This window comes from Oncorhynchus tshawytscha, linkage group LG26, assembly GCF_018296145.1.
Source record: "Oncorhynchus tshawytscha isolate Ot180627B linkage group LG26, Otsh_v2.0, whole genome shotgun sequence".
Lineage (NCBI taxonomy): Eukaryota > Metazoa > Chordata > Actinopteri > Salmoniformes > Salmonidae > Oncorhynchus > Oncorhynchus tshawytscha.
The window spans coordinates 3284341-3306991 of record NC_056454.1 but is presented as its reverse complement, the minus strand read 5'-3'; the positions used below and the strand labels follow the sequence as shown (position 1 = coordinate 3306991).

Here is a 22651-nt window from a genome sequence, read left to right as displayed (position 1 = left end):
AAATTACCGATATTGCAGGCTAAGAATGGATAGAAAGATAGGACTATGTGTTCATCTCATCATCATTTCCCAATGCCAAATCAGTGTGGCTTGTTTACAACAAAACTGTCCCCGTTTGCAAGTGATTCAATCTGAGATGACATTAGGAATCTGGTACTTTCAAAAGTTAGGCCTACCTTTCCGCTCCAATGCATATGGGGATATCATTGTTTAGTTTATTTGACATTCAGATGCTGAGCTACAACCTTCTATAGCAGAGGAGACAAAAAAATAGACTTTCCTTGAGATGTAATCTAATTCTGTCACTATCAATTGATTAAGCTATTCACTTAATGTAAAATAGAAGATGTTTTAACCCAGACAGCTTTTAGGGAAACACTTGTGACCGTCTCTCGTTAGGTTAAGCCATGGAAGAAGAGTAGACAGCAGTTAAAACTTAAATGTTTCTGCGTTGGTCAATCTACTCTGTCTGGGGTGGAAAGGTAGGCCTAACTTTTGAAAGTACCATGCTCAGATTCCTAATGACGTGATTAATTTCATGACTCTAGCTCACACGGGGTGTGGGGAAAGGGAGCCGACCTTTCAAGGTGTGCATTTTCAATCGCCTGTTATAAACCGGGTAGTTCGAGCCCTGAATGCTGATTGGCTGACAGCCGTGGTGTATCAAAACCATATACCACGGGTATGACAAAACATGCATTTTTACTGCTCTAGTTACGTTAGTAACCAGTTTATAATAGTGGTATATGGCCAATATACCACGGCTAAGGCCTATATCCAGGCACTCCTTGTTGCGTCGTGAATAAGAACAGCCCTTAGCCGTGGTATATAGTCTATATACCACACCCCATAGTGGCCAATTGGCATGGTGTGGCATGAGAGGGGCCTTTGCCATGTTGCTAAATTACACAGTCCTGGGCCTTTTCATCTCACAGAGATTCGCATTTTTTCACCAAAATGGCAGAAAAAGGAACATAATAATAATAAGAATAATGAACAGGAACAACTTCGAACAGCTTCGCTGCTTGAAACCCTAATTAAATGTAAAGTCATCATAATCCACATAATGCCACATACACACACACCAGTTGATGGTGACTGTATTGGTTTTAGTGACAGGCTAGTTTTAGTCACAGGCAATGCTGCGGGGCTGTAGATGGATACTATTGGAGGTGATTGCAGCTCCGTGCGCGCGCCCGCACGCTCCATCGTCACAACACACACCGGAAAACAGCTGATGTCATTGAGAGAACGACACACTGCCACCGATAACCGGGAATATACACACTTATCGCGTAAGTGATTTAAACATTTATCTGATTTGATGCTTCATTACCTTGAAGCGATCGAATGAGAACGTGGAGGGTGTGAGTGTCGACGAAGGACTGCGTTGAATCTGTGTATCTTGTATCATCTCCAGGAAGTAAAACGGTGCATGCACAGGTTATGGCCAGTCCTTCCTTCCAAACCCGCATTTTTATTAGGTGCACATTATTATTCTTCACGTTTCGACAAGCGCTTTATTCGCTTCGAATAGAAACACATTACAACCGCTGAACATTACATAATGGATACAATATACCGTGATTTTGCATATTTTTTGTTGTTGATGTAGCTTGGTTCCTATCAGTTTCCATAGTAACCTTGGTGAAGAAGCAGATGTCATTCGGTCAATGTCTGAGGATTTTCAGTCTCAATATGGGCATGCATTACCAAATTAAAAATCGGCAACATAATCTCTGTAATAGATTAAATACCTGCTACATTTGATGTAACCAATGCCAGCCAGGTTGCACTTGCATTGAAGATGGATGCTGACACGGCTATTTTTGTGTATGTACATTTGATTGATATTATATTGTTTTATCAGTCATGGAAGGAAACCATACACTGGACATTCTTTATAATAGTGCCATGGTGTTTGAAATGCATATGCATGTTGGAAGCTGCTTTAACACAGTGTGAAAATACAATTATTCTAGTCGCTAGGCCTCTGTTCTGCAAGTGTTATCTTCAATTCCTCATGTGTAAGCATGCTATTCCCCATTGCCTTCAGAAGTTAATGGAATGCCATATCAAATGTATACGTTGCTTGCATGTTTGTTTGAAGTGTTTTTTTTTTTTTTGTCTCAGAGTCTTAATTGGCTGATTTTGATTGCACAACTTTTTCTATGGCACCACTGCAGATCTTGTGGTTTGAATTGCTTTTGTCATTTTCCAATGAACGAAATAGGTCCTTAATGCAAGTCAGTCACATCAAAAACTTTCTTGGACAATGGATTTAATTGATTGCATTTGAAATTGACTTTGGAAAGTGGTTGGCAACACTTTACTTTAGGTTGTCTTTAGTTATTCTACTTTCAGCCAAACCGTCTGTCTCTCCCAGTGCATGAAAGCTCTAAGCATGGGCATGCATAGCCCAATATTGGACTAAAGGAGCGTAACGTCACTCCTTAGTCCAAGGAACTTACATGCTCTGTTTAAAGGGCGAATTGGCACTGGAAGCCAAAACAGCCAAATACTCCATCTAAACGTGAATCGATTCACAATTGTGGTACGGTTCTAGAAACAGAAATCCCTCTACTTTCATATCACATCAAAATAATTTCACAAATGCAAAATACACACTTACTGTGCACTATTTTAACACAGTTGCAGCCGACAGTATTTTTTTTGTGACAACACGTTAGTGGCGTCTCTCTTCCGTTTACACACAGGTGTTCGGAGACACAGATAGAGTGACTACCTGTGTTAATTAGCTGTCTTTCGTTTGTTTTCTGTAAACAACCGCCATTACATGGAAATATGGCCGTGTGGAAACCGTAACCCTATAAAGGTATGTATCAATTTAATTTGGTTTTTATTATTTGGGAAGATAAGGTCCTTATGCTTCCAAAATCGTACCGCAAGTGACGCATGTTAATGTTCTGACTGAGCATTGCGGCTCTTAACAAAACAAATCAAATCAAATTTAATTGGTCACATACACGTGTTTAGCAGATGTTATTGTGGGTGTAGCGAAATGCTTGTGTTTCTAGCTCCGACAGTGCAGTAATATCTAACAAGTAATATCAAACAATTTCACAACATATACCCAATACACACAAATCTAAGTAAAGGAATGGAATTAAGAATGTATAAATATATGGATGAGCAATGTCAGAGCGGCATAGACTACCATGATGTGCTAGTGATGGCTATTTAACAGTCTGACGGCCTTGAGATAGAAGCTGTTTTTCAATCTCTCCAGGGCTTGGATGTACATGTACTGACCTCGCCTTCTGGATGATAGCGGGGTGAACAGGCAGTGGCTCGGGTGGTTGTTGTCGCTGATGATCTTTTTTGCCATCCTGTGACATCTGGTTCTGTAGGTGTCCTGGAGGGCTGGTAGTTTGCCCCCTGTGATGCATTGGGAAGACCGAACCACCCTCTGGAGAGCCCTGTGGTTGCGGGTGGTGAAGTTGTTATACCAGGCGATGATACACAATTGAGAGCATCCTGTTGGGCTGTATCTGTTAAAGTTTGTGAGGGTTTTAGGTGCCAAGCCAAATTTCGCTGTTGCGCCTTCTTCACCACACTGTCTTTGTGGGTGGACCATTTCAGTTTCTCAGTGATGTGTACGCAGAGGAACTTAAACCTTTCCACCTTCTCCACTGCGTTCCCTTCGATGTGGATAGGGGGCTGCTCCCTTTTCTGTTTTCTGAGGTCCACGCTCATCTCCTTTGTTTTGTTGATGTTGAGTGAGAGGTTATTAGTCTCGTCATTGTTGGTAATCAAGCCTACTACTGTTGTGTCGTCTGCAAACTTGATGATTGAGTTGGAGGCGTGCTGGCCACGCAGTCATGGGTGAACATGGAGGATAGGAGGGGGCTGAGCACACACCCTTGTAGGGCCCCAGTGTTGAGGATCAGCGAAGTGGAGGTGTTGTTTCTTACCTTCACCACCTAGGGGGGCGGCCCGTCGGGAAGTCCAGGACCCAGTTGCACAGGGCGGGGTTCACACCCAGGACCTCGAGCTTAATGATGAGCTTGGAGGGAACTATGGTTTTGAATGCTGAGCTATAGTCAATGAACAGCATTCTTATATAGGTATTCCTCTTGTCCAGGTGGGATAGGGCAGTGTGCAGTAACGATGGCGATTGCGTCGTCTGTGGATCTATTGGGGTGATACAGGGCGATAGTAATTTAGCTCCGTTACCAATGCTTTATTGGGTACAGGAGCAATGATGGCCATCTTAAAGCATGTGGGAACAGCAGACTGGGACAGGGAGGGATTGAATATGTCCGTAAACACACCAGCCAGCTTGTCTGCGCATGCTTTGAGGACACGGCTAGGGATGCCGTTTGGGCCGGCAACCTTGTGAATTCCCTGTACAGAAGACGCCTTCGTCCAATGACTCTTATGTGAATTATAATGGAACTGAGAGTCATGATCAAAGGCTAGGGCATGCAGGGCAAAACAGGGGTGTGCCATACCAAGGAAGCTAGTGTGGCACAGAGAGTTCGAATGATATAGTTAGAGTGACCCGATTCAGAAGGAAAGAAATTTGCCTGTGACCCGATTCAGGAAATTAGGCGTGTGTCGGAAGTCACGAATTCACAGAAGAGCTGTTTGAACATATATAAAACATATGTTTTTAGCATATCAAATTTGTTGTCAAATGAAAGCTTAGAGTCTATAATTTTGGAGAAATGAAGGGATAGATATGTTTTTCAGAAAATGTCTTAAAAGGTAGAAATCCATCAAAATGAGCCTCCCGAGTGGCGCAGCGGTCTAAGGTACTGCACCGCAGTGCTTGAGGCGTCACTACAGACCCGGGTTCGATCCTTTGCAGTGTCATGTTTTGACCTTCACCTCTCCCGAGTCCGTAAGGGAGTTGCAGCGATGGATCAAGACTGTAACTACCAATTGGGGAGAGAAAGGGTTAAAAAGTTAAAAGAATATATACAGTACCAGTCAAAAGTTTGGACACACCTACTCATTCCAGGGTTTTTCTATATTTGTACTATTTTCTACATTGTAGAATAATAGTGAAGACATCAAAACTATTAAATAACACATATGGAATCATGTAGTAACCAAAAAAGTGTTAAACAAATCAAAATATATTTTATATTTGAGATTCTTCAAAGTAGCCACCCTTTGCCTTGATGACAGCATTGCACAGTCTTGGCATACTCTCAACCAGTTTCATGAGGTTGTCACCTGGAATGCATTTCAATTAACAGGTGTGCCTCGTTAAAAGTTAATTTGCGGAATTTCTTTCCTTCTTAATGCGTTTCAGCCAATCAGTTATGTTGTGACAAGGTAGAGCAGTATACAGAAGATAGCCCTATTTGGTAAAAGACCAAGTCCATATTATGGCAAGAACAGCTCTAATAAGCAAAGAGAATCAACAATCCATAATTTCTTTAAGACATGAAGGTAAGTCAATCGGGAAAATTTCATGAAACATCAAGCGCTATGATGAAACTGTCTCTGATGTGGACCGCCACAGGATTGGAAGACCCAGAGTTAACTCTGCTGCAGAGGATAAGTTCATTACCGTTAACTGCACCTCAGATTGCAGCCCAAATAAAGGCTCCTCAGAGTTCAAGTAACAGACAAATCTCAACGTCAGCTGTTCAGAGGAGACTGTGTGAATCAGGTCATCATGGTCGAACACCTCCAGGTTGTGTAAGGACTATTTGACCAAGAAGGAGGGTGATGGAGTGCTGCTTCAGATGACCTGGCCTCCACAATCACCCAACCTCAACCCAAATGAAATGGTTTGGGATGAGTTGGACCGCAGAGTATAGAAAAAAAACATTAACAAAGTCTTACATGTCTCCCAAAACATTGTCAGGATTGGATCTTGATTAGAAAAAGCCAAATATGTATGTATCAACAATGCCTAAATTTTGCTATAAGCACACCACTATACATGACACTTAAACTATTTCAAGCAGGAACTCAAAACAAGTGTATAGTTTTAAGTAAGTATACCACCCTGCATCCCACTGTTGGCTTGCTTTTGAAGCTAAACAGGGTTGGTCCTGGTCGGTCCCTGGATGGGAGACCAGATGCTGCTGGAAGTGGTGTTGGAGGGCCAGTATGATGTTCCCTTTCTTCTGGTCTAAAAAAAATATTCCAATGCCCCAGGGCAGTGATTGGGAACATTGCCCTCTGTAGGGTGCTGTCATCATGGTCACCTAATCATCCCCAGATTACAATTGTCTCATTATCCCCCCCCCCCCCACTCCTCTCCTGTAACTATTCCCCAGATCATTGCTGTTAATGAGAATGTGTTCTCACAACTTAGCAGGTAAAATAACAATTTTAAAAAGCAGCCAATAAGTGCTCAGCATATGTGGGAACTCCTTCAAGCTTGTTGGAAAAGCATTCCAGGTGAAGCTGGTCAAGAGAATGCCAAGAGTTTGCAAAGCTGTCATCGAGGCAAAGGGTGGAAACTCTGAAGAATCTCTAAAACTCTAAAATATAAAATATATTTTGATTTGTGCAACTCTTTTTTTGTGGTTACTACATGATTCCATATGTGTTGTTTCGATGTCTTCACTATTAGTCTACATTGTATAAAATAGTGAAAATAAAGAAAAAACCTTGAATGAGTAGGTGTGCCCAAACTTTTGACTGGTACTTGTATATAAATAAATCTAAATATATACATAAAAACACAACAATGTTACAAAGGCCTCTGCCAACTAATATTAACATTTCTATTTAGTTTAGAATAAATTATTTGCCTAGTGTAATGTTAAGAAATATTGCCTAGTGTCTTGTCATGCTGTTAGCAACTACCCTTAAAGTATTCACACCCATTTACTTTTTTCAGCCTGAATTTAAAATGGATTCAGTTGAGATGTGTCAATGGTCTACACATAATACCCCATAATGTGTAAGTGGAAATATATTTGTGAACCGTTACAGGATGTCGTGGGTCTCTGGAGGTAGCTAGCAAGCTAGCCAATATTAGCCAGTTAGCTTGGGTGCTTGACTGCCGTTCAACGTTCGGATCAACCCTACTCATTGGCCAGTGATTCCAGTGTGCGCTCTGAACGCTCCGAGAGCGAAACGCTTTGAATTTATGACCTGACAATCTGACAGCACAGTTGCAGTCACCAACGCTCTGGATAACATAAAAACAGTTCAGTGAGCTTTTCTCTAATTTGTGTCTGGAAGTAGCTAGCAAGTTAGCCAGTTAGCTTGGGTGCTTGACTGCTGTTGTTTGTACAGAACGCTCGAATCAACCCTTAAAGAGATGGGTCGGGCTAAACCTCAAGAGAGTGTGAACGATGCTGAATGGGTGTCGACAAGTTGGTACCAAAATATTCAAAGGCCATTTTCTCAAAAGTGAGGTTACAAGTTTGTCATCTTTCAAAGCAGAATTACTTTCCCATTGTTCCTCAAATGCAACGTATGCTATATCATTTTTTTTTTAGCTCTGTGTCTCTGCTTTTATCCAATGTAAAAAACACAATTTCAAATTTTGCTACATAAGACTGTAAAAGGGCGGTTGGTAACATTTACAAATTCATAAAAAATGAACTGAAATGTGAGTCAATAAGTATTCAACACATTTTTTTAATGACCAGAGTTAAAATGTGCTTAACAAGTCATTACAAAGATACAGAAGTCTTTCCTAACTCAGTTGCGGGAGAGGAAGGAAACCGCTCAGGAATTTCACCATGAGTCCAATGGTGACTTTAAAACTGTTACAGATATGAAAAACTGAGAATGGTTCAACAACATTGTAGTTACTCCACAATACTTATCTAAATGTCAGTGTGAAAAGAAGAAAGCCTTAACAGAATAAAAATATTAAAAAGAAATTTACTTTATGTCCTAACTACAAAGTGTTATGGTTAGGGCATATCCAACACAACACATCACTCAACACACCACTCTTCATATTTTCAAGCATAGTGGTGGCTGCATTATGTTATGGGCATGCTTGTAAACAGCAAGGACTAAGGTGTTTTTTAGGATAAAAATAAATGAAATAGAGCTAAACACAGTGCCTAGCTCCAGTCCCATTCCCTAGGCGCTCTCATTTATTGACTTCTGTAACCGTAAAAGCCTTGGTTTCATGCATGTTAACATTAGAAGCCTCCTCCCTAAGTTTGTTTTATTCACTGCTTTAGCACACTCTGCCAACCCGGGTGTCCTAGCCGTGTCTGAATCCTGGCTTAGGAAAACCACCAAAACCCTGAAATTTCCATCCCTAACTATAATATGTTCCAACAAGATAGAACTGCCAAAGGGGGCGGAGTTGCAATCTACTGCAGAGATTTCTGTCTTACTATCCAGATCTGTGCCCAAACAATTTGAGCTTCTAATCTTTAAAATCCACCCTTCCAGAAACATGTCTCTCACCGTTGCTGCTTGCTATAGACCACCTTCTGCCCCCAGCATATGTGAATTGATTCCTCCGCATCTATCTTTAGAGCTTGTGCTGATAGGTGACCTATACTGGGACATGCTTAACACCCTGGCCATCCTACAATCTAAGCTTGATTCCCTCAATCTCACACAAATCCAGGTACAACCCCAAATCCGTAAACACGGGCACCCTCATAGATATCCTCCTAATCAACCTCTGCTGTCTTCAACCAGGATCTCAGCGATCACTGCCTCATTGCCTGCGTCTGTAATGGGTCCCTAAAACACTTCAGCGAGCAGGCCTTTCTAATCGACCTGGCCCGGGTATCCTGGAAGGATATTGACCTAATTCCGATAGTAGAGGATGCCTGGCTGTTCTTTAAAACCTCTTACAGCTCCCCCCCTACTTTGTGCAATTACATACCCAAATCTAACCAAGGATATGCATATTCGTGGTACCATTTGAAAGAAAACACTCTGAAGTGTGAATTGAATGTAGGAGAATATAACACAATAGATCTGGTTTAGATAAAACAATGAAAAAAAACATATTTTTATTTTTGTATCATCTTTAAAATGAACAAGATAAAACAAACATTCAGGTAGGATGATGGGGACAATTTCAGTGAAAGATATGAGGGCAACAGTACTTGTGCAAAGTTTCAGAATGATAACTTACAAAATGAGTGTGCTATACATGACATTTATCATGAAGTCACCCAGGTGTCCCACACAAGTAGCCCAAATGTACCCAAGTGACCAAATTGGTGAAGGTATACATTTTGAAACAAATAACTACATACAAAATACCAAAATGGTATTCTAACACACCCCCCGCAAAAAATTTAGAAAAATAAAATGGAAAAAAAAAAGATTTTTTTTTTTTTTTGATTTAAAAATGTGAAAAATATACACTGCTCAAAAAAATAAAGGGAACACTGAAACAACACAATGTAACTCCAAGTCAATCACAATTCTGTGAAATAAAACTGTCCACTTAGGAAGCAACACTGATTGACAATACATTTCACATGCTGTTGTGCAAATGGAATAGACAACAGGTGGAAATTATAGGCAATTAGCAAGACACCACCAAATAAAGGAGTGGTTCTGCAGGTGGGGACCACAGACCACTTCTCAGTTCCTATGCTTCCTGGCTGATGTTTTGGTCACTTTTTAATGCTGGCGGTGTTTTCACTCTAGTGGTAGCATGAGACGGAGTCTACAACCCACACAAGTGGCTCAGGTAGTGCAGCTCATCCAGGATGGGACATCAATGCGAGCTGTGGCAAGAAGGTTTGCTGTGTCTGTCAGCGTAGTGTCCAGAGCATGGAGGCGCTACCAGGAGACAGGCCAGTACATCAGGAGACGTGGAGGAGGCCGTAGGAGGGCAATAACCCAGCAGCAGGACCGCTACCTCCGCCTTTGTGCAAGGAGGAGCAGGAGGAGCACTGCCAGAGCCCTGCAAAATGACCTCCAGCAGGCCACAAATGTGCATGTGTCTGCTCAAACGGTCAGAAACAGACTCCATGAGGGTGGTATGAGGGCCCGACGTCCACAGGTGGGGGTTGTGCTTACAGCCCAACACCGTGCAGGATGTTTTTCATTTGCCAGAGAACACCAAGATTGGCACATTCACCACTGGCGCCCTGTGCTCTTCACAGATGAAAGCAGGTTCACACTGAGCACATGTGACAGACATGACAGTCTGGAGACGCCGTGGAGAACGTTCCGCTGCCTGCAACATCCTCCAGCATGACTGGTTTGGTGGTGGGTCAGTCATGGTGTGGGGTGGCATTTCTTTGGGGGGCCGCACAGCCCTCCATGTGCTCGCCAGAGGTAGCCTGACTGCCATTAGGTCCCGAGAGGAGATCCTCAGACCCCTTGTGAGAGCATATGCTGGTGTGGTTGGCCCTGGGTTCCTCCCAATGCAAGACAATGCTAGACCTCATGTGGCTGGAGTGTGTCAGCAGTTCCTGCAAGAGGAAGGCATTGATGCTATGGACTGGCCCGCACTTTCCCCATATCTGAATCCAATTGAGCACATCTGGGACTTCATGTCTCGCTCCATCCACCAACACCACGTTGCACCACAGACTTTCCAGGAGTTGGCGGATGCTTTAGTCCAGGTCTGGGAGGAGATTCCTCAGGAGACCATCCGCCACCTCATCAGGAGCATGCCCAGGTATTGTAGGGAGGTCATACAGGCACGTGGAGGCCACACACACCACTGAGCCTCATTTAGACTTGTTTTAAAGACATTACATCAAAGTTGGATCAGCCTGTAGTGTGGTTTTCCACTTTCATTTTGAGTGTGACTCCAAATCCAGACCTCCATGGGTTGATAAATTTGATTTCCATTGATAATATTTGTGATTTTGTTGTCAGCACATTCAACTACGTAAAGAAAAAGTATTTAATAAGAATATTTCATTCATTCAGATCTAGGATGTGTTATTTAAGTGTTCCCTTTATTTTTTTGAGCAGTGTATTATGTGTTATTTAAGTGTTCCCTTTATTTTTTTGAGCAGTGTATTATGACAGACCAGCTAGATCTACTGTCTTTATTATATTACAACAGACCAGCTGTATCTACTGTCTCCATTTCACTTTGGCCATTGATGTGGTCCTGCCTGCTCCTCAACAGCCTCAAATAGGCTATTTCCTGTGGGTTGGGGTTGGGCGGCAGACACACGCATCTCACATTTCATGACATTACAAGTTTATATATTGCTTCTAAAATAAATAAAAAAATCACAAATAATATTTTATATTATTCATTTCAAACAAGGGCATTAGCATGATAAGAACTTACCTGTCCAAAACGATGTCCTCTCCCGTTCAAAAAATATTCCTCCACAATCGCTAAATGAATCTAAATGAACCACATTCTCTGTCTCACCTTCCCAATCAATTTATTCTAAAATTGTGTGTGCATCTGTATATCTAGACTTAATGATTGATATATAAACAGCTGAATCTGCGTGTTCACCAAACAATGCAGTGCGTAACATGTGTTTCTCCTTCCGGTATGAAACTTAAATAGCGAATGACTCACTTTACGCTGGAGCTTACTACATGGGTTGGTCTTGCAACACATAAACATGGCATATTGCCGTTTAGCTCAGCTCATTGGCTATCTACCCAGCTAGATTTCAAGACGATCAGTGGTCATTGGGTTAAAAGACAATCAATCAACGAAACAGCGGGCAAATCATTGGTGCACAATGATGTCATGACTTGTCTTCAAATCGGTTTCTTTCAGTCAATACGTCCCGCGAAATGGCCCATCACGTTTGATTGTGTTACCAACAAACCAGTTGATTGGAGTGAAACCAAACATGACTGGAAAAGTCATGTTCAGTGTGGGTTATTTACCTGGAATGTGTCGTCGAAAATAGAATGAGACGGAATTCACGACACAAGCGGTTCACAAAATGTTTCGTGTTAGGCTATAAAAACAGATTTTATCAAACAAAGGATCATTCATTATGTAACAATGAGCATTGAAATTGCAAACAGACGAAGATCGTCAAAGGTAAACGATTTATTTTAATGCAGTTTGTGATTATGTTACGCCTGTGCTGGTTAAATTTTTTTATTTTTATGGGGCTCTATGCTCAGATAATCGCATCGTATTCTTTCGCAGTAAATCCTTCTTTAAATCTGACAACGCAGTTGGATTAGCAAGATTCTAGGCTTTCGATACATGTGAGACACTTGTATTTTCATGAATGTTTAATATGACTATTTATGTAGCGGTCACCGTATGTTGTGGAATTTCAGCCCGCTAGCGGGTTTCGTGCGCAGAGAGTTTAAAAGGGCTTTCCTCACCATCTTTAATAAGCATGCCCCATTCAAAAATGTATAACTAGGAACGGATATAGCCCTTGTTTCACTCCAGACCTGACGGCCCTTGACCAGCACAAAAACATCATGTGGCGTACTGCATTAGCATCGAATAGCCCCTGTCATATGCAACTTTTCAGGGAAGTTAGGAGTCAATATACACAGTCAGTTGGGAAAGCAAAGGCTAGCTTTTTCAAACAGAAATTTGCATCCTGTAGCACAAACTCCAAAAAGTTCTGGGACACTGTACAGTTAATGGAGAATAAGAGCACCTCCTCCCAGCTGCCCACTGCACTGAGGCTAGGAAACACTGTCACCACCGATAAATCCATGATATTTGAGATTCAAGGCTTTTTTTTTTGTTTACGGCTGGCCATGCTTTCCACCTGGCTACCCCTACTCCGGTCAACAGGGCTGCACCCCCCACAGCAACTTGCCCAAGCCTCCCCCATTTCTCTTTCACCCAAATCCAGATAGCTGATGTTCTGAAAGAGCTGCAAAATCTGGACCCCTACAAATCAGCCGGGCTAGACAATCTGGACCCTCTCTTTCTAAAATTATCTGCCGAAATTGTTGCAACCACTATTTCTAGCCTGTTCATCTTCTCTTTCGTATCTCTGAGATCCCCATAGATTGGAAAGCTGCCGCAGACATCCCCCTCTTCAAAGGGGAGACACTCTAGACCCAAATTGCTACAGACCTATATCTATCCGAGCCTGCCTTTCTAAGGTCTTTGAAAGCCAAGTTACCAAACAGATCACCGACCATTTAGAATCCTACCGTGCCCCCTCCACTATGCAATCTGGTTTCTGAGCTGGTCATGGGTGCACTTCAGCCATGCTCAAGGTCCTAAACGATATCATAACTGCCATCGATAAGAGACAATAGTGTGCAACTGTATTCATCGACCTGGCCAAGGCTTTCGACTCTGTCAATCACTACATTCTTATTGGCAGACTCAACAGCCTTGGTTTCTCAAATGACTGCCTTGCCTGGTTCACCAACTACTTCTCTGATAGAGTTCAGTGTGTCAAATCAGAGGGCCTGTTCTCCAGACCTCTGGCAGACTCTATGGGGGTGCCACAGGGTTCAATTCTCGGGATGACCCCTTTTTTCTGTATACATCAATGATGTTGCTCTTGCTGCTGGTGATTCTCTGATCTACCTCTACGGAGACGACACCATTTTGTATACTTCTAGCCCTCCTTTGGACACTGTGTTAACTAACCTCATGATGAGCTTCAATGCCATACAACTCTCGTTCCGTGGCCTCCAACTACTCTTAAATGCAAGTAAAACCAAATGCATGCTCTTCAGCGCTGTGTATTACTCCCTTCACAGAACAGCACAATTTAGCTCTAACCAGAATAGAAAGAGGAGTGGGAGGCACAACTGAGCAAGAGCGCAAGTACATTAGAATGTCTAGTTTGAGAGTTTTTGTTTGTTTTTGATTTTATTTGAAGAAACTTTGAAAGTTCTTGAAATGTTCCACATTGACTGATTTTACAGAAATATTAGCAGTGTAGCTCTTATTGCGGGACTTTGACTGTGGGAAATCACATCCCCAGTCAGTCTATTGTGCGTATTGACATTCATATTGCACTGTACAGCCTTACCTAACGATTGGGGATCAAAGAAATGGGGTATCAGTGCTTTTTTCTCAAAGTTATCAGGCTCCAAAACATCCACGTTGTATTATTTTTCCTCTTGAATAGTGTTCAATACACAGACTGGCACAATAAATGTGGCTCAATTGACAGTGGTTTCAGTCCTACAATAAGAGCTACGACGCTAATGTTCTCTGGGTGTCACTGAGTAGACTGATACAACATGTCATTGATCCACTATCCATAGGGAAGGCTGTACAGTGAAATAAGTATGTCCCCAATGCAATTCTAAAGTCTAATATGTCCAGCGTGATTTTAAAAGATTTGTCAAATGAACAAATTGTTGAATTTATATAAGAACATTCCAACCTCGTTTAGCATGATCTATTCCATTATGGCATGATTCCATTATTTGAATTATTTGTATGACTTTAATTGAGTTTGAAGGCAAAAAGCAAATTCCACTATTGTGCCTAATCCTTATTGTGGCTATTTTCACATAGGTGGGTCCGACCATTAATCAAATAAGTTATAAATGAGGGTTATTTTAGATGACACCTATATAGTTAGTTAGCTAACTATAGCTACTGAAACAGATTAATCATTAATCAAATAAGATTGATCAAATAAGAACGGTCTTATAAAGAACGGTCTTATAAATTAGGGGTATTTTAGATGATGACACTTAGCTAGATAGTCGGTTAGCTAACTATAGCTACTGAAACAGATGTCGTTTTGCTATGTTTTTGGAGAAGAACATTGTTTGCATCCATCACCTAGCTATCTTTTTTTGTGACCAGCAATGTCCAGAGTTTAGGGGAGTGTGTCTGCGCTCGTGACCAGCAATGTCCAGAGTTTAGGGGAGTGTGTCTGCGCTCGTGACCAGCAATGTCCAGAGTTTAGGGGAGTGTGTCTGCGCTCGTGACCAGCAATGTCCAGAGTTTAGGGGAGTGTGTCTGCGCTCGTGACCAGCAATGTCCAGAGTTTAGGGGAGTGTGTCTGCGCTCGTGACCAGCAATGTCCAGAGTTTAGGGGAGTGTGTCTGCCCTCGTGACCAGCAATGTCGAGTTTAGGGGAGTGTGTCTGCGCTCGTGACCAGCAATGTCCAGAGTTTAGGGGAGTATGTTTGCGCTCGTGCGGCACGGTGCCAGACAAAACTATTACCTGCATCAATGCATACGTATCGGTATCGGTGCATCGACATGAAATACGAGTGATAGTGGTATCAATGTGTAATAACTACGTCAAAAATGAATGAATGTGTTAATTATGTGACGTGCAGTCATATTCGGGTCCTCATTGGTCAACAAGCGTATTTGACACGTCAATTATGTTATTTGACGTGTATCTTTTTTTGACAAGCAAAGTCCTAACTGGCGTTCCATATCTATGCAAGGTGTTGGCATACGCAGGGGATTGAGGATAACATAGTAGCGAATTCGAAGGGCAGACTGCAAGGACTGATGCACACAACGCCATGTCTTCGCACTCAGTGACAGTGCCAAGAGAGTTAACTCCATTCGATGTCCTGACAACGCCCCATGGCTGTTAAAATGGTATAGTATTGCTTTGAGGGTATATGGTGTGTGTGACCTCAGCTCCAATGACCACATTCATTTACCACCATATTTTGTAATGTAGACAAGACTAATCCCCCGCACTGAAGTGTTAGGTTCCACTTGAACCACATACTTAGAAATCACCCCGTTTTCCCAGCTACACCAATATTTAAATTTAAATAATATTTCAATTTAATGAATAAAGGTACATTGGGAAAACAATATCAAAATCGACATTTTACGTTGTAGAAAGATATGAAATTGATGTTTCTGTAACGGTCGTCGGTGGAAGAAGGTGAGGACCAATGCGCAGCGTGGTACGTGTTCATATTTTTTTATGTAAACTGAACACTGAATAACAAAACAACAACAGAAAACAACCGAAACAGTTTTGTTTGGTACAGACACACAAAGACAGAAAACAATCACCCACGAAACAAAACAGAAAACAGACTCCCTAAATATGGTTCTCAATCAGGGACAACGATTGACAGCTGCCTCTGACTGAGAACCATACCATGCCAAACACAGAAATAGCAAATCATAAAAAAACTAACATAGACAACTCATGCCCTGACCATACTAAAACAAAGACATAACAATAGAACTCAGGTCAGAACGTGACAGTTTCCTATTATTCGGGAATAATTGTATTTTCACACTGTGTTAAAACAGCTTCCAACATGCATATCCATTTCAAACACCATGGTACTATTATAAAGAATGTCCAGTGTATGGTTTCCTTCCATGACTGATAAAACAATATAATATCAATCAAATGTACATACACAAAAATAACCGTGTTAGCATCCATCTTCAATGCAAGTGCAACCTGGCTGGCATTGGTTACATCAAATGTAGCAGGTATTTAATCTATTAAAGAGATTAGTTTGCCGATTTGTCATTTGGTAATGCATGCCCATATTGAGACTGAAAATCCTCAGACATTGATCGAATGACATCTCAAATCAAATTTTATTTGTCACATACAAATGGTTAGCAGATGTTGGTTAGCAGATGTTAATGCGAGTGTAGCGAAATGCTTCTTCACCAAGGTTACTATGAAAACTGATAGGAACCAAGCTACATAAAAATAACACATACAAAATGACGGTGTATTATATCCAATATGTAATGTTCTATTTCTGTTCAAAGCAAATACAGCGCTTGTCAAACATGAAGAGGAATAATGTCCTCCTAATAAAAAGGGAGGTTTGGAATCAAGGCCATAACCTGTGCATGCACCATTTTACTTCCAAGAAATGTAAACGAGTGGATCAGAAAATTGAGAACTTGAGAAATTGCAACTAATCAGTGGAGACTCAGTTGGTGAGCATGGTGCTTGCAATGCCAGGGTTGTGGGTTTGATTCCCATGGAGTCCAGTATGGGAAAAAAAATAAAATAAATAAGTCGCTCTAGATAAGAGTTGAAGGGATCATCCTCAGTGGATTTTATTATAAATAGTGAAACATTAAAGTTATCCTTTTATGATAAAACTATACTAAATATATTCACGTCACCAAATAATTTATTAAATCACACTGTTTTGCAATGAAGGTCTACAGTAGGCTCAGAAGCACTCTGTAGAGCAGCACCATAGTGTAGCCGGAGGACAGCTAGCTTCTGTCCTCCTCTGGGTACATTGACTTCAACACAAAACCTATGAGGCTCATGGTTCTCACCCCCTTCCATAGACTTACACAGTAATTATGATAAATTCCAGAGGACACCCTCCAACCTATGAGAGCTCTTGCAGCATGAACTGATATGTTGTCCACTCAATCAAATGATCAGAGAATGAATCTAGTACTGAAAGCTACAGCTAGCTAGCACTGCAGTGTATAAAATGTGAGTAGTTGACTCAAAGAAAAAGACAACAATTGAATAGTTTTGAACAAAATTTCTTCCAAAATTAAGGAGAAGAGAGAGGGAGCTATATTTGGTTGTATTTAAAAAAAACTTTCACATAGCTAGCAAAAGAAGCTAGCTAGTTTAGCCCAATCAAACACCTGTCTCAAAAAGAGAGGGATGCTATGTTAGCTAGCTGGCTATGGTTTTCCAACACTGGAACTCGTCCAAGTTAAGGTAAGCTTTTGGGTTTATGAATTTATTGCCACCTGGGCCCGCTGGTGTAACTGCTAAACTGCTTTCTGACTGTTCACTGTGCTGCATGACTGTAGCGGGTTTACTAACGCTTAAGTTCTAGTATCTACTATATGTTGACTATAACGTGACAACGATATAGGCTGAGTGTAGCGGTTAGTGGTTATGATATGAAGGTTTGAATTGGAAAGTTTTTTTTGCCTGGTCACAAACCGCTGATGTGTTGTGCACTGAAGTCACAGGCGAAGGTAAAACGTGAGAGGAGGAGAGCGCATAGATTGTTGCGAGAAGGAATTCTATATACAACGAGCAAAGTGATCATGATGTTTTGTATGTGGCTGCTATGAAAGTGAACTGTGTGTGCGGGTGTTCAGGGGTTTATTGATTCTGGTGAAACTGTTGGACTAATGATTACATCCTAGATCAGCTATATGCAGACAAGCGTGTGCAAGGTGGTATTGAATGTTTCACTGTCTGTCACCTTGATTACTCAAAATTCTCTCAGTACTTTGTAAACTTTCATTTATAGGCTAGGTTATAGCACCCTCATGATGGGTACAGGGAAAATTATATGTAGTAGCCTAAACTTATCAATGTTACATTGAGCTGGGTGAATGGAATATGAATGACAGTCATCCAATATGCTTTAATAGAAATAATGCCATGCTTATAATTTTTTAAATAATTCTCCCTCATCTTAAACAGCACCGACCGCCACTGAAACTAATATTATATTATTCAATTTGAATGCCTTTATTAGATCGTTAGACTGATAAGCTTTACATGGACCAGTCACAAACCACAATTGCAGTAGAACACAGTACAGTCATGGCCAAAAGTCTTGAGAATGACACAAATATTAATTTCCACAAAGTTTGCTGCTTCAGGTCCTTTAGATATTTTTTGTCAGTTGTTACTATGGAATACTGAAGTATAATTACAAGCATTTCATAAGTGTTAAAGGATTTTATTAACAATTCCATGAAGTTGATGCAATTTGCATATTTGCAGTGTTGACCCTTCTTTTTCAAGACCTCTGCAATCCACCCTGGCATGCTGTCAATTAACTTCTGGGCCACATCCTGACTGATGGCAGCCCATTCTTGCATAACCAATGCTTGGAGTTTGTCAGAATTTGTGGGTTTTTGTTTGTCCACCCGCCTTTTGACAATTGACCACATGTTCTCAATGGGATTAAGGTCTGGGGAGTTTCCTGGCCATGGACCCAAAATATTGATGTTTTGTTTCCCGAGCCACTTAGTTATCACTTTTGCCTTATGGCAAGGTGCTCCATCATGCTGGAAAAGGCATTGTTTGTCACCAAACTGTTCCTGGATGGTTGGGAGAAGTTGCTCTCGGAGGACGTTGTGGTACCATTCTTTATTCATGGCTGCGTTCTTAGGCAAGATTGTGTGTGAGCCCACTCCCTTAGCTGAGAAGCAACCCCACACATGAATGGTTTCAGGGTGCTTTACTGTTGGCATGACACAGGACTTATGGTAGCGCTCTCCTTGTCTTCTCCGGACAAGCTTTTTTCCGGATGTCCCAAACAATCGGAAAGGGGATTCATCAGAGAAAATAACTTTACCCCAGTCCTCAGCAGTCCAATCCCTGTACCTTTTGCAGAATATCAGTCTGTCCCTGATGTTTTTCCTCGAGAGAAGTGGCTTCTTTGCTGCCCTTCTTGACACCAGGCCATCCTCCAAAAGTCTTCGCCTCACTGTGCGTGCAGATGCACTCACACCTGCCTGCTGCCATTCCTGAGCAAGCTCTGTACTGGTGGTGTCTCAATCCCGCAGCTGAATCAACTTTAGGAGACGGTCCAGGTGCTTGCTGGACTTTCTTGGGCGCCCTGAAGCCTTCTTCACAACAATTGAACCGCTCTCCTTGAAGTTCTTGATGATCTGATAAATGGTTGATTTAGGTGCATTCTTACTGGCAGCAATATCCTTGCCTGTGAAGCCCTTTTTGTGCAAAGCAATGATGATGGCATGTGTGTCCTTGCAGGTAACCATGGTTGACAGAGGAAGAACAATGATTCCAAGCACCACCCTCCTTTTGAAGCTCCCAGTCTGTTATTTGTTCTCGATCAGCATGACAGAGTGATCTCCAGCCTTGTCCTCGTCAACACTCACACCTGTGTTAACGAGAGAATCACTGACATGATGTCAGCTGGTCCTTTTGTGGCAGGGCTGAAATGCAGTGGAAATGTTTTTTGGGGATTCAGTTCATTTGCATGGCAAATAGGGACTTTGCAATTCATTTTCAATTCATCTGATCACTCTTCATAACATTCTGGAGTATATGCAAATTGCGATCATACAAACTGAGGCAGCAGACTGTGAAAATGAATATTTGTGTCATTCTCAAAACTTTTGGCCACGACTGTACAGTAAAGCACGCACCAGTTATATTTCTATGTGCACAAGCACTGTTAATGAAACAGACTGTTCACACCCATCTTGTTGGTGGAGAGAATTTTGCAGGCTTAAAGATCATTTTCTTGATATTCTCTACATTTCGTCCATGTCTAATGTGTATTCATGTGATGTTTGAGTGACAAATAAATTACAACAATATCTATGGGCTAAAAAACATCATACTGCTCTACTGATCCTCTCCTCTACGGTACTGCACTGTACTGTGATGTCCAAACTTGTGAAGCATAGATGTCTATGATTGGTGCAGATTTGGTCTGGTCTGGACCAACCTTGTTTGGGGGTCGGAGTTCATTAGAATTATAGACTGTGTGTAGAATAATACGCAAACATGCAAAGGAGGATATGACATTTTTATACCTACATGTACCTACTCAGGATGCATCACGATGAAGAGAATGACATCGATAATTATGCATTTCTGTATAGTACAGATCGAGGACCCATGATGTCATTCTGTTATTTTATTCATCATTTTATTACCAGGTGTTGATCCACTTCACTTACTGTAGTTTCAAACTCAAGGTGTCATATCATAGCCGACACCCCATTCTTTCTACAGACATATTTGACTCTTAATTCGGACTAGATATTTAAGAGTTTTTGAAAACGTAGTTACATAAAAACTAAGGGAGCCTTTTGTCATTCTGTTACCAAACTTTGCCTCTGCACTGCTTTTCAAGTAGACACATCTTAGTAGACTTCTGCATATAGACTTCTGCATATAGGTGTATGGTTTGTTAGTTTCAATCAATGGTTTTAGCTTGGCATACATTTTAAAGGGAACAGGTGAGTTTAGGCTTCTCTGTTACTGTGGATTTACCCCTTTTAAGGATAAGATTAGTGTACTTTGTCACCTACCCTCACACTTGTTTTTCTTTCTATAATTACAATAGCAATGTACAGGTCTATTTCTGAGTGCACTCCTCAAGTGTGAAACAAACTCTTAGAAAGTAGGCCTAAATTTGTTGAAGCTAATAGATACTCACAGCTACAATTAATGTGCCCGGTGATTGCATCCTGCTCATGAGAGAAAATGTCCCTCTCTTGAAATGGGAGGCTAATTGTAGTCTCTGGCAACTTTACTCCTACATTATAGCACTTACACCCTGTAATTTAGTATTCACTCTTCTTCAAATCTGTACCAACATAATATGCTAAGTGTAGCAATTACATTGCAAATTGCTTCTGACAGCATGATGCGTTTAGAGGACACATTTATTTTTGGGGGGCCGTGAGGTGAAAGAGACAGTGGGCATAGGTATTATACTGTCCTCTCTATGTCTAATGTAATTTCCCCATGCCTTGACCATTTTCGAAAAGTGGACATTGACGTTAAAGTATTTTGCTAAGTGCAATTGGAGAAGGATGTTGTTTCCCTCTCGCTAGTGGAATTATAGTCTACTTATTGTCACTGATAATGGCCCATGGACTAGCTTAATTATATTGTGCTTATGTGATGTGCAGAGGAGTCTTGGCAGAGTCGTGAACAAATGGATGGAATAATTAGGATTTTACTTTCATCTCTGTCCAACTGGAAAGCAGTTTGCTTATGTCAGAGCAGCTCACAGATCACTGCACCTGTACATAGCCCACCTGTAAACAGCCCATCTATCTACCTACCTCATCCCCATACTGTATTTATTTATTTACTTTGCTCCTTTGCACCCCAGTATCTCTACTTGCACATTCATCTTCTGCCGATCTACCATTCCAGTGTTTAATTGCTATAGTGTACATACTTCGCCACCATGGCCTATTTATTGCCTTAACTCCCTTATCTTACCTCATTTGCACTCACTGTATATAGACATTTTTGTCCTACTGTATTATTGACTATGTTTTGTTTATTCCATGTGTAACTCTGTGTTGTTGTATGTGTCGAATTGCAATGCTTTATCTTGGCCAGGTCGCAGTTGCGAATGAGAACTTGTTGTCAACTAGCTTACCTGGTTAAATAAAGGGGAAATAAAATAAGTAAATAAAAAAATATGTTCAGGGTAACTTCATTTTATCAAGGTGCCTAGTAAGGCTGACATTAATTAAGAGGGAATTGCTAGGTCTAACACTTATTGAAATGAACATTGATTATGTTTTCTTTGATACTTGGTATATGTGCACATAGTCCTGACTTGTGGACTGTTGAATGATGTCTCTCTCTTCCAGTAATTTGACTGCTGTAGTATTCTCTCTATCTTACAACAGGTAACCCTATAGCATCACGCTCCCCTTGTCTATCTCTGGCTGGTCTCTCTGCCCCCCTCTGACCTGGGGATGAATGCACCAATGAGGAGCCAGCTCACAGTGAGTCACATGACCCCTCACCACTGTCCCACTCCCATCCTATCCCACAACACCTCTCTCCACTGAGTGTGTTGTTTGCATATATGCCTCTGTCAGATGTTGGTGGGCGTTTTCTTGTCTCTCTTTGATCGTACTGTAGATGTTGGTATTGTACATGTACATTGTATACCATATATGCCATGAGGTTGACTAACTGTTATGTGTTATTTACAGGGTATGCCTGATCGCATGTTATGTGCAGTGCTGGAGCAATTTCAGCTTTACTTTTCCCTTTGGTATGTGTGCTTTGTCTCCATTGAGGGCGTCATATCCCCCTGTATGTGTACTTCTGTTCCAATTCAATCGGCCCTTGCATACCACACACACACAGACTCTCACATACATCCCTCTCTCAGTCACTGTGCTGTAGCT

General features: G+C 41.4%; 1 protein-coding gene across 3 annotated transcripts in view; it reads left to right on the top strand.

The window, feature by feature from the left end:
• Nucleotides 1-1195: 1195 nt before the first annotated feature.
• nalcn (sodium leak channel, non-selective) overlaps nt 1196-22651 on the top strand; it is a 277670-nt gene continuing 256214 nt past the window's right edge. For 2 of the 3 annotated variants that reach the window (XM_042306734.1, XM_024388656.2), the window contains exons 1-3: nt 1196-1295; nt 22142-22240; nt 22454-22515. In XM_042306734.1, coding sequence (XP_042162668.1) covers nt 22474-22515 — 42 coding nt within the window. In that variant the 5' untranslated portion in view covers nt 1196-1295; nt 22142-22240; nt 22454-22473. The remainder of the gene's footprint in view (nt 1296-22141; nt 22241-22453; nt 22516-22651) is intronic. The other variant, XM_024388657.2, reaches the window with a different exon arrangement.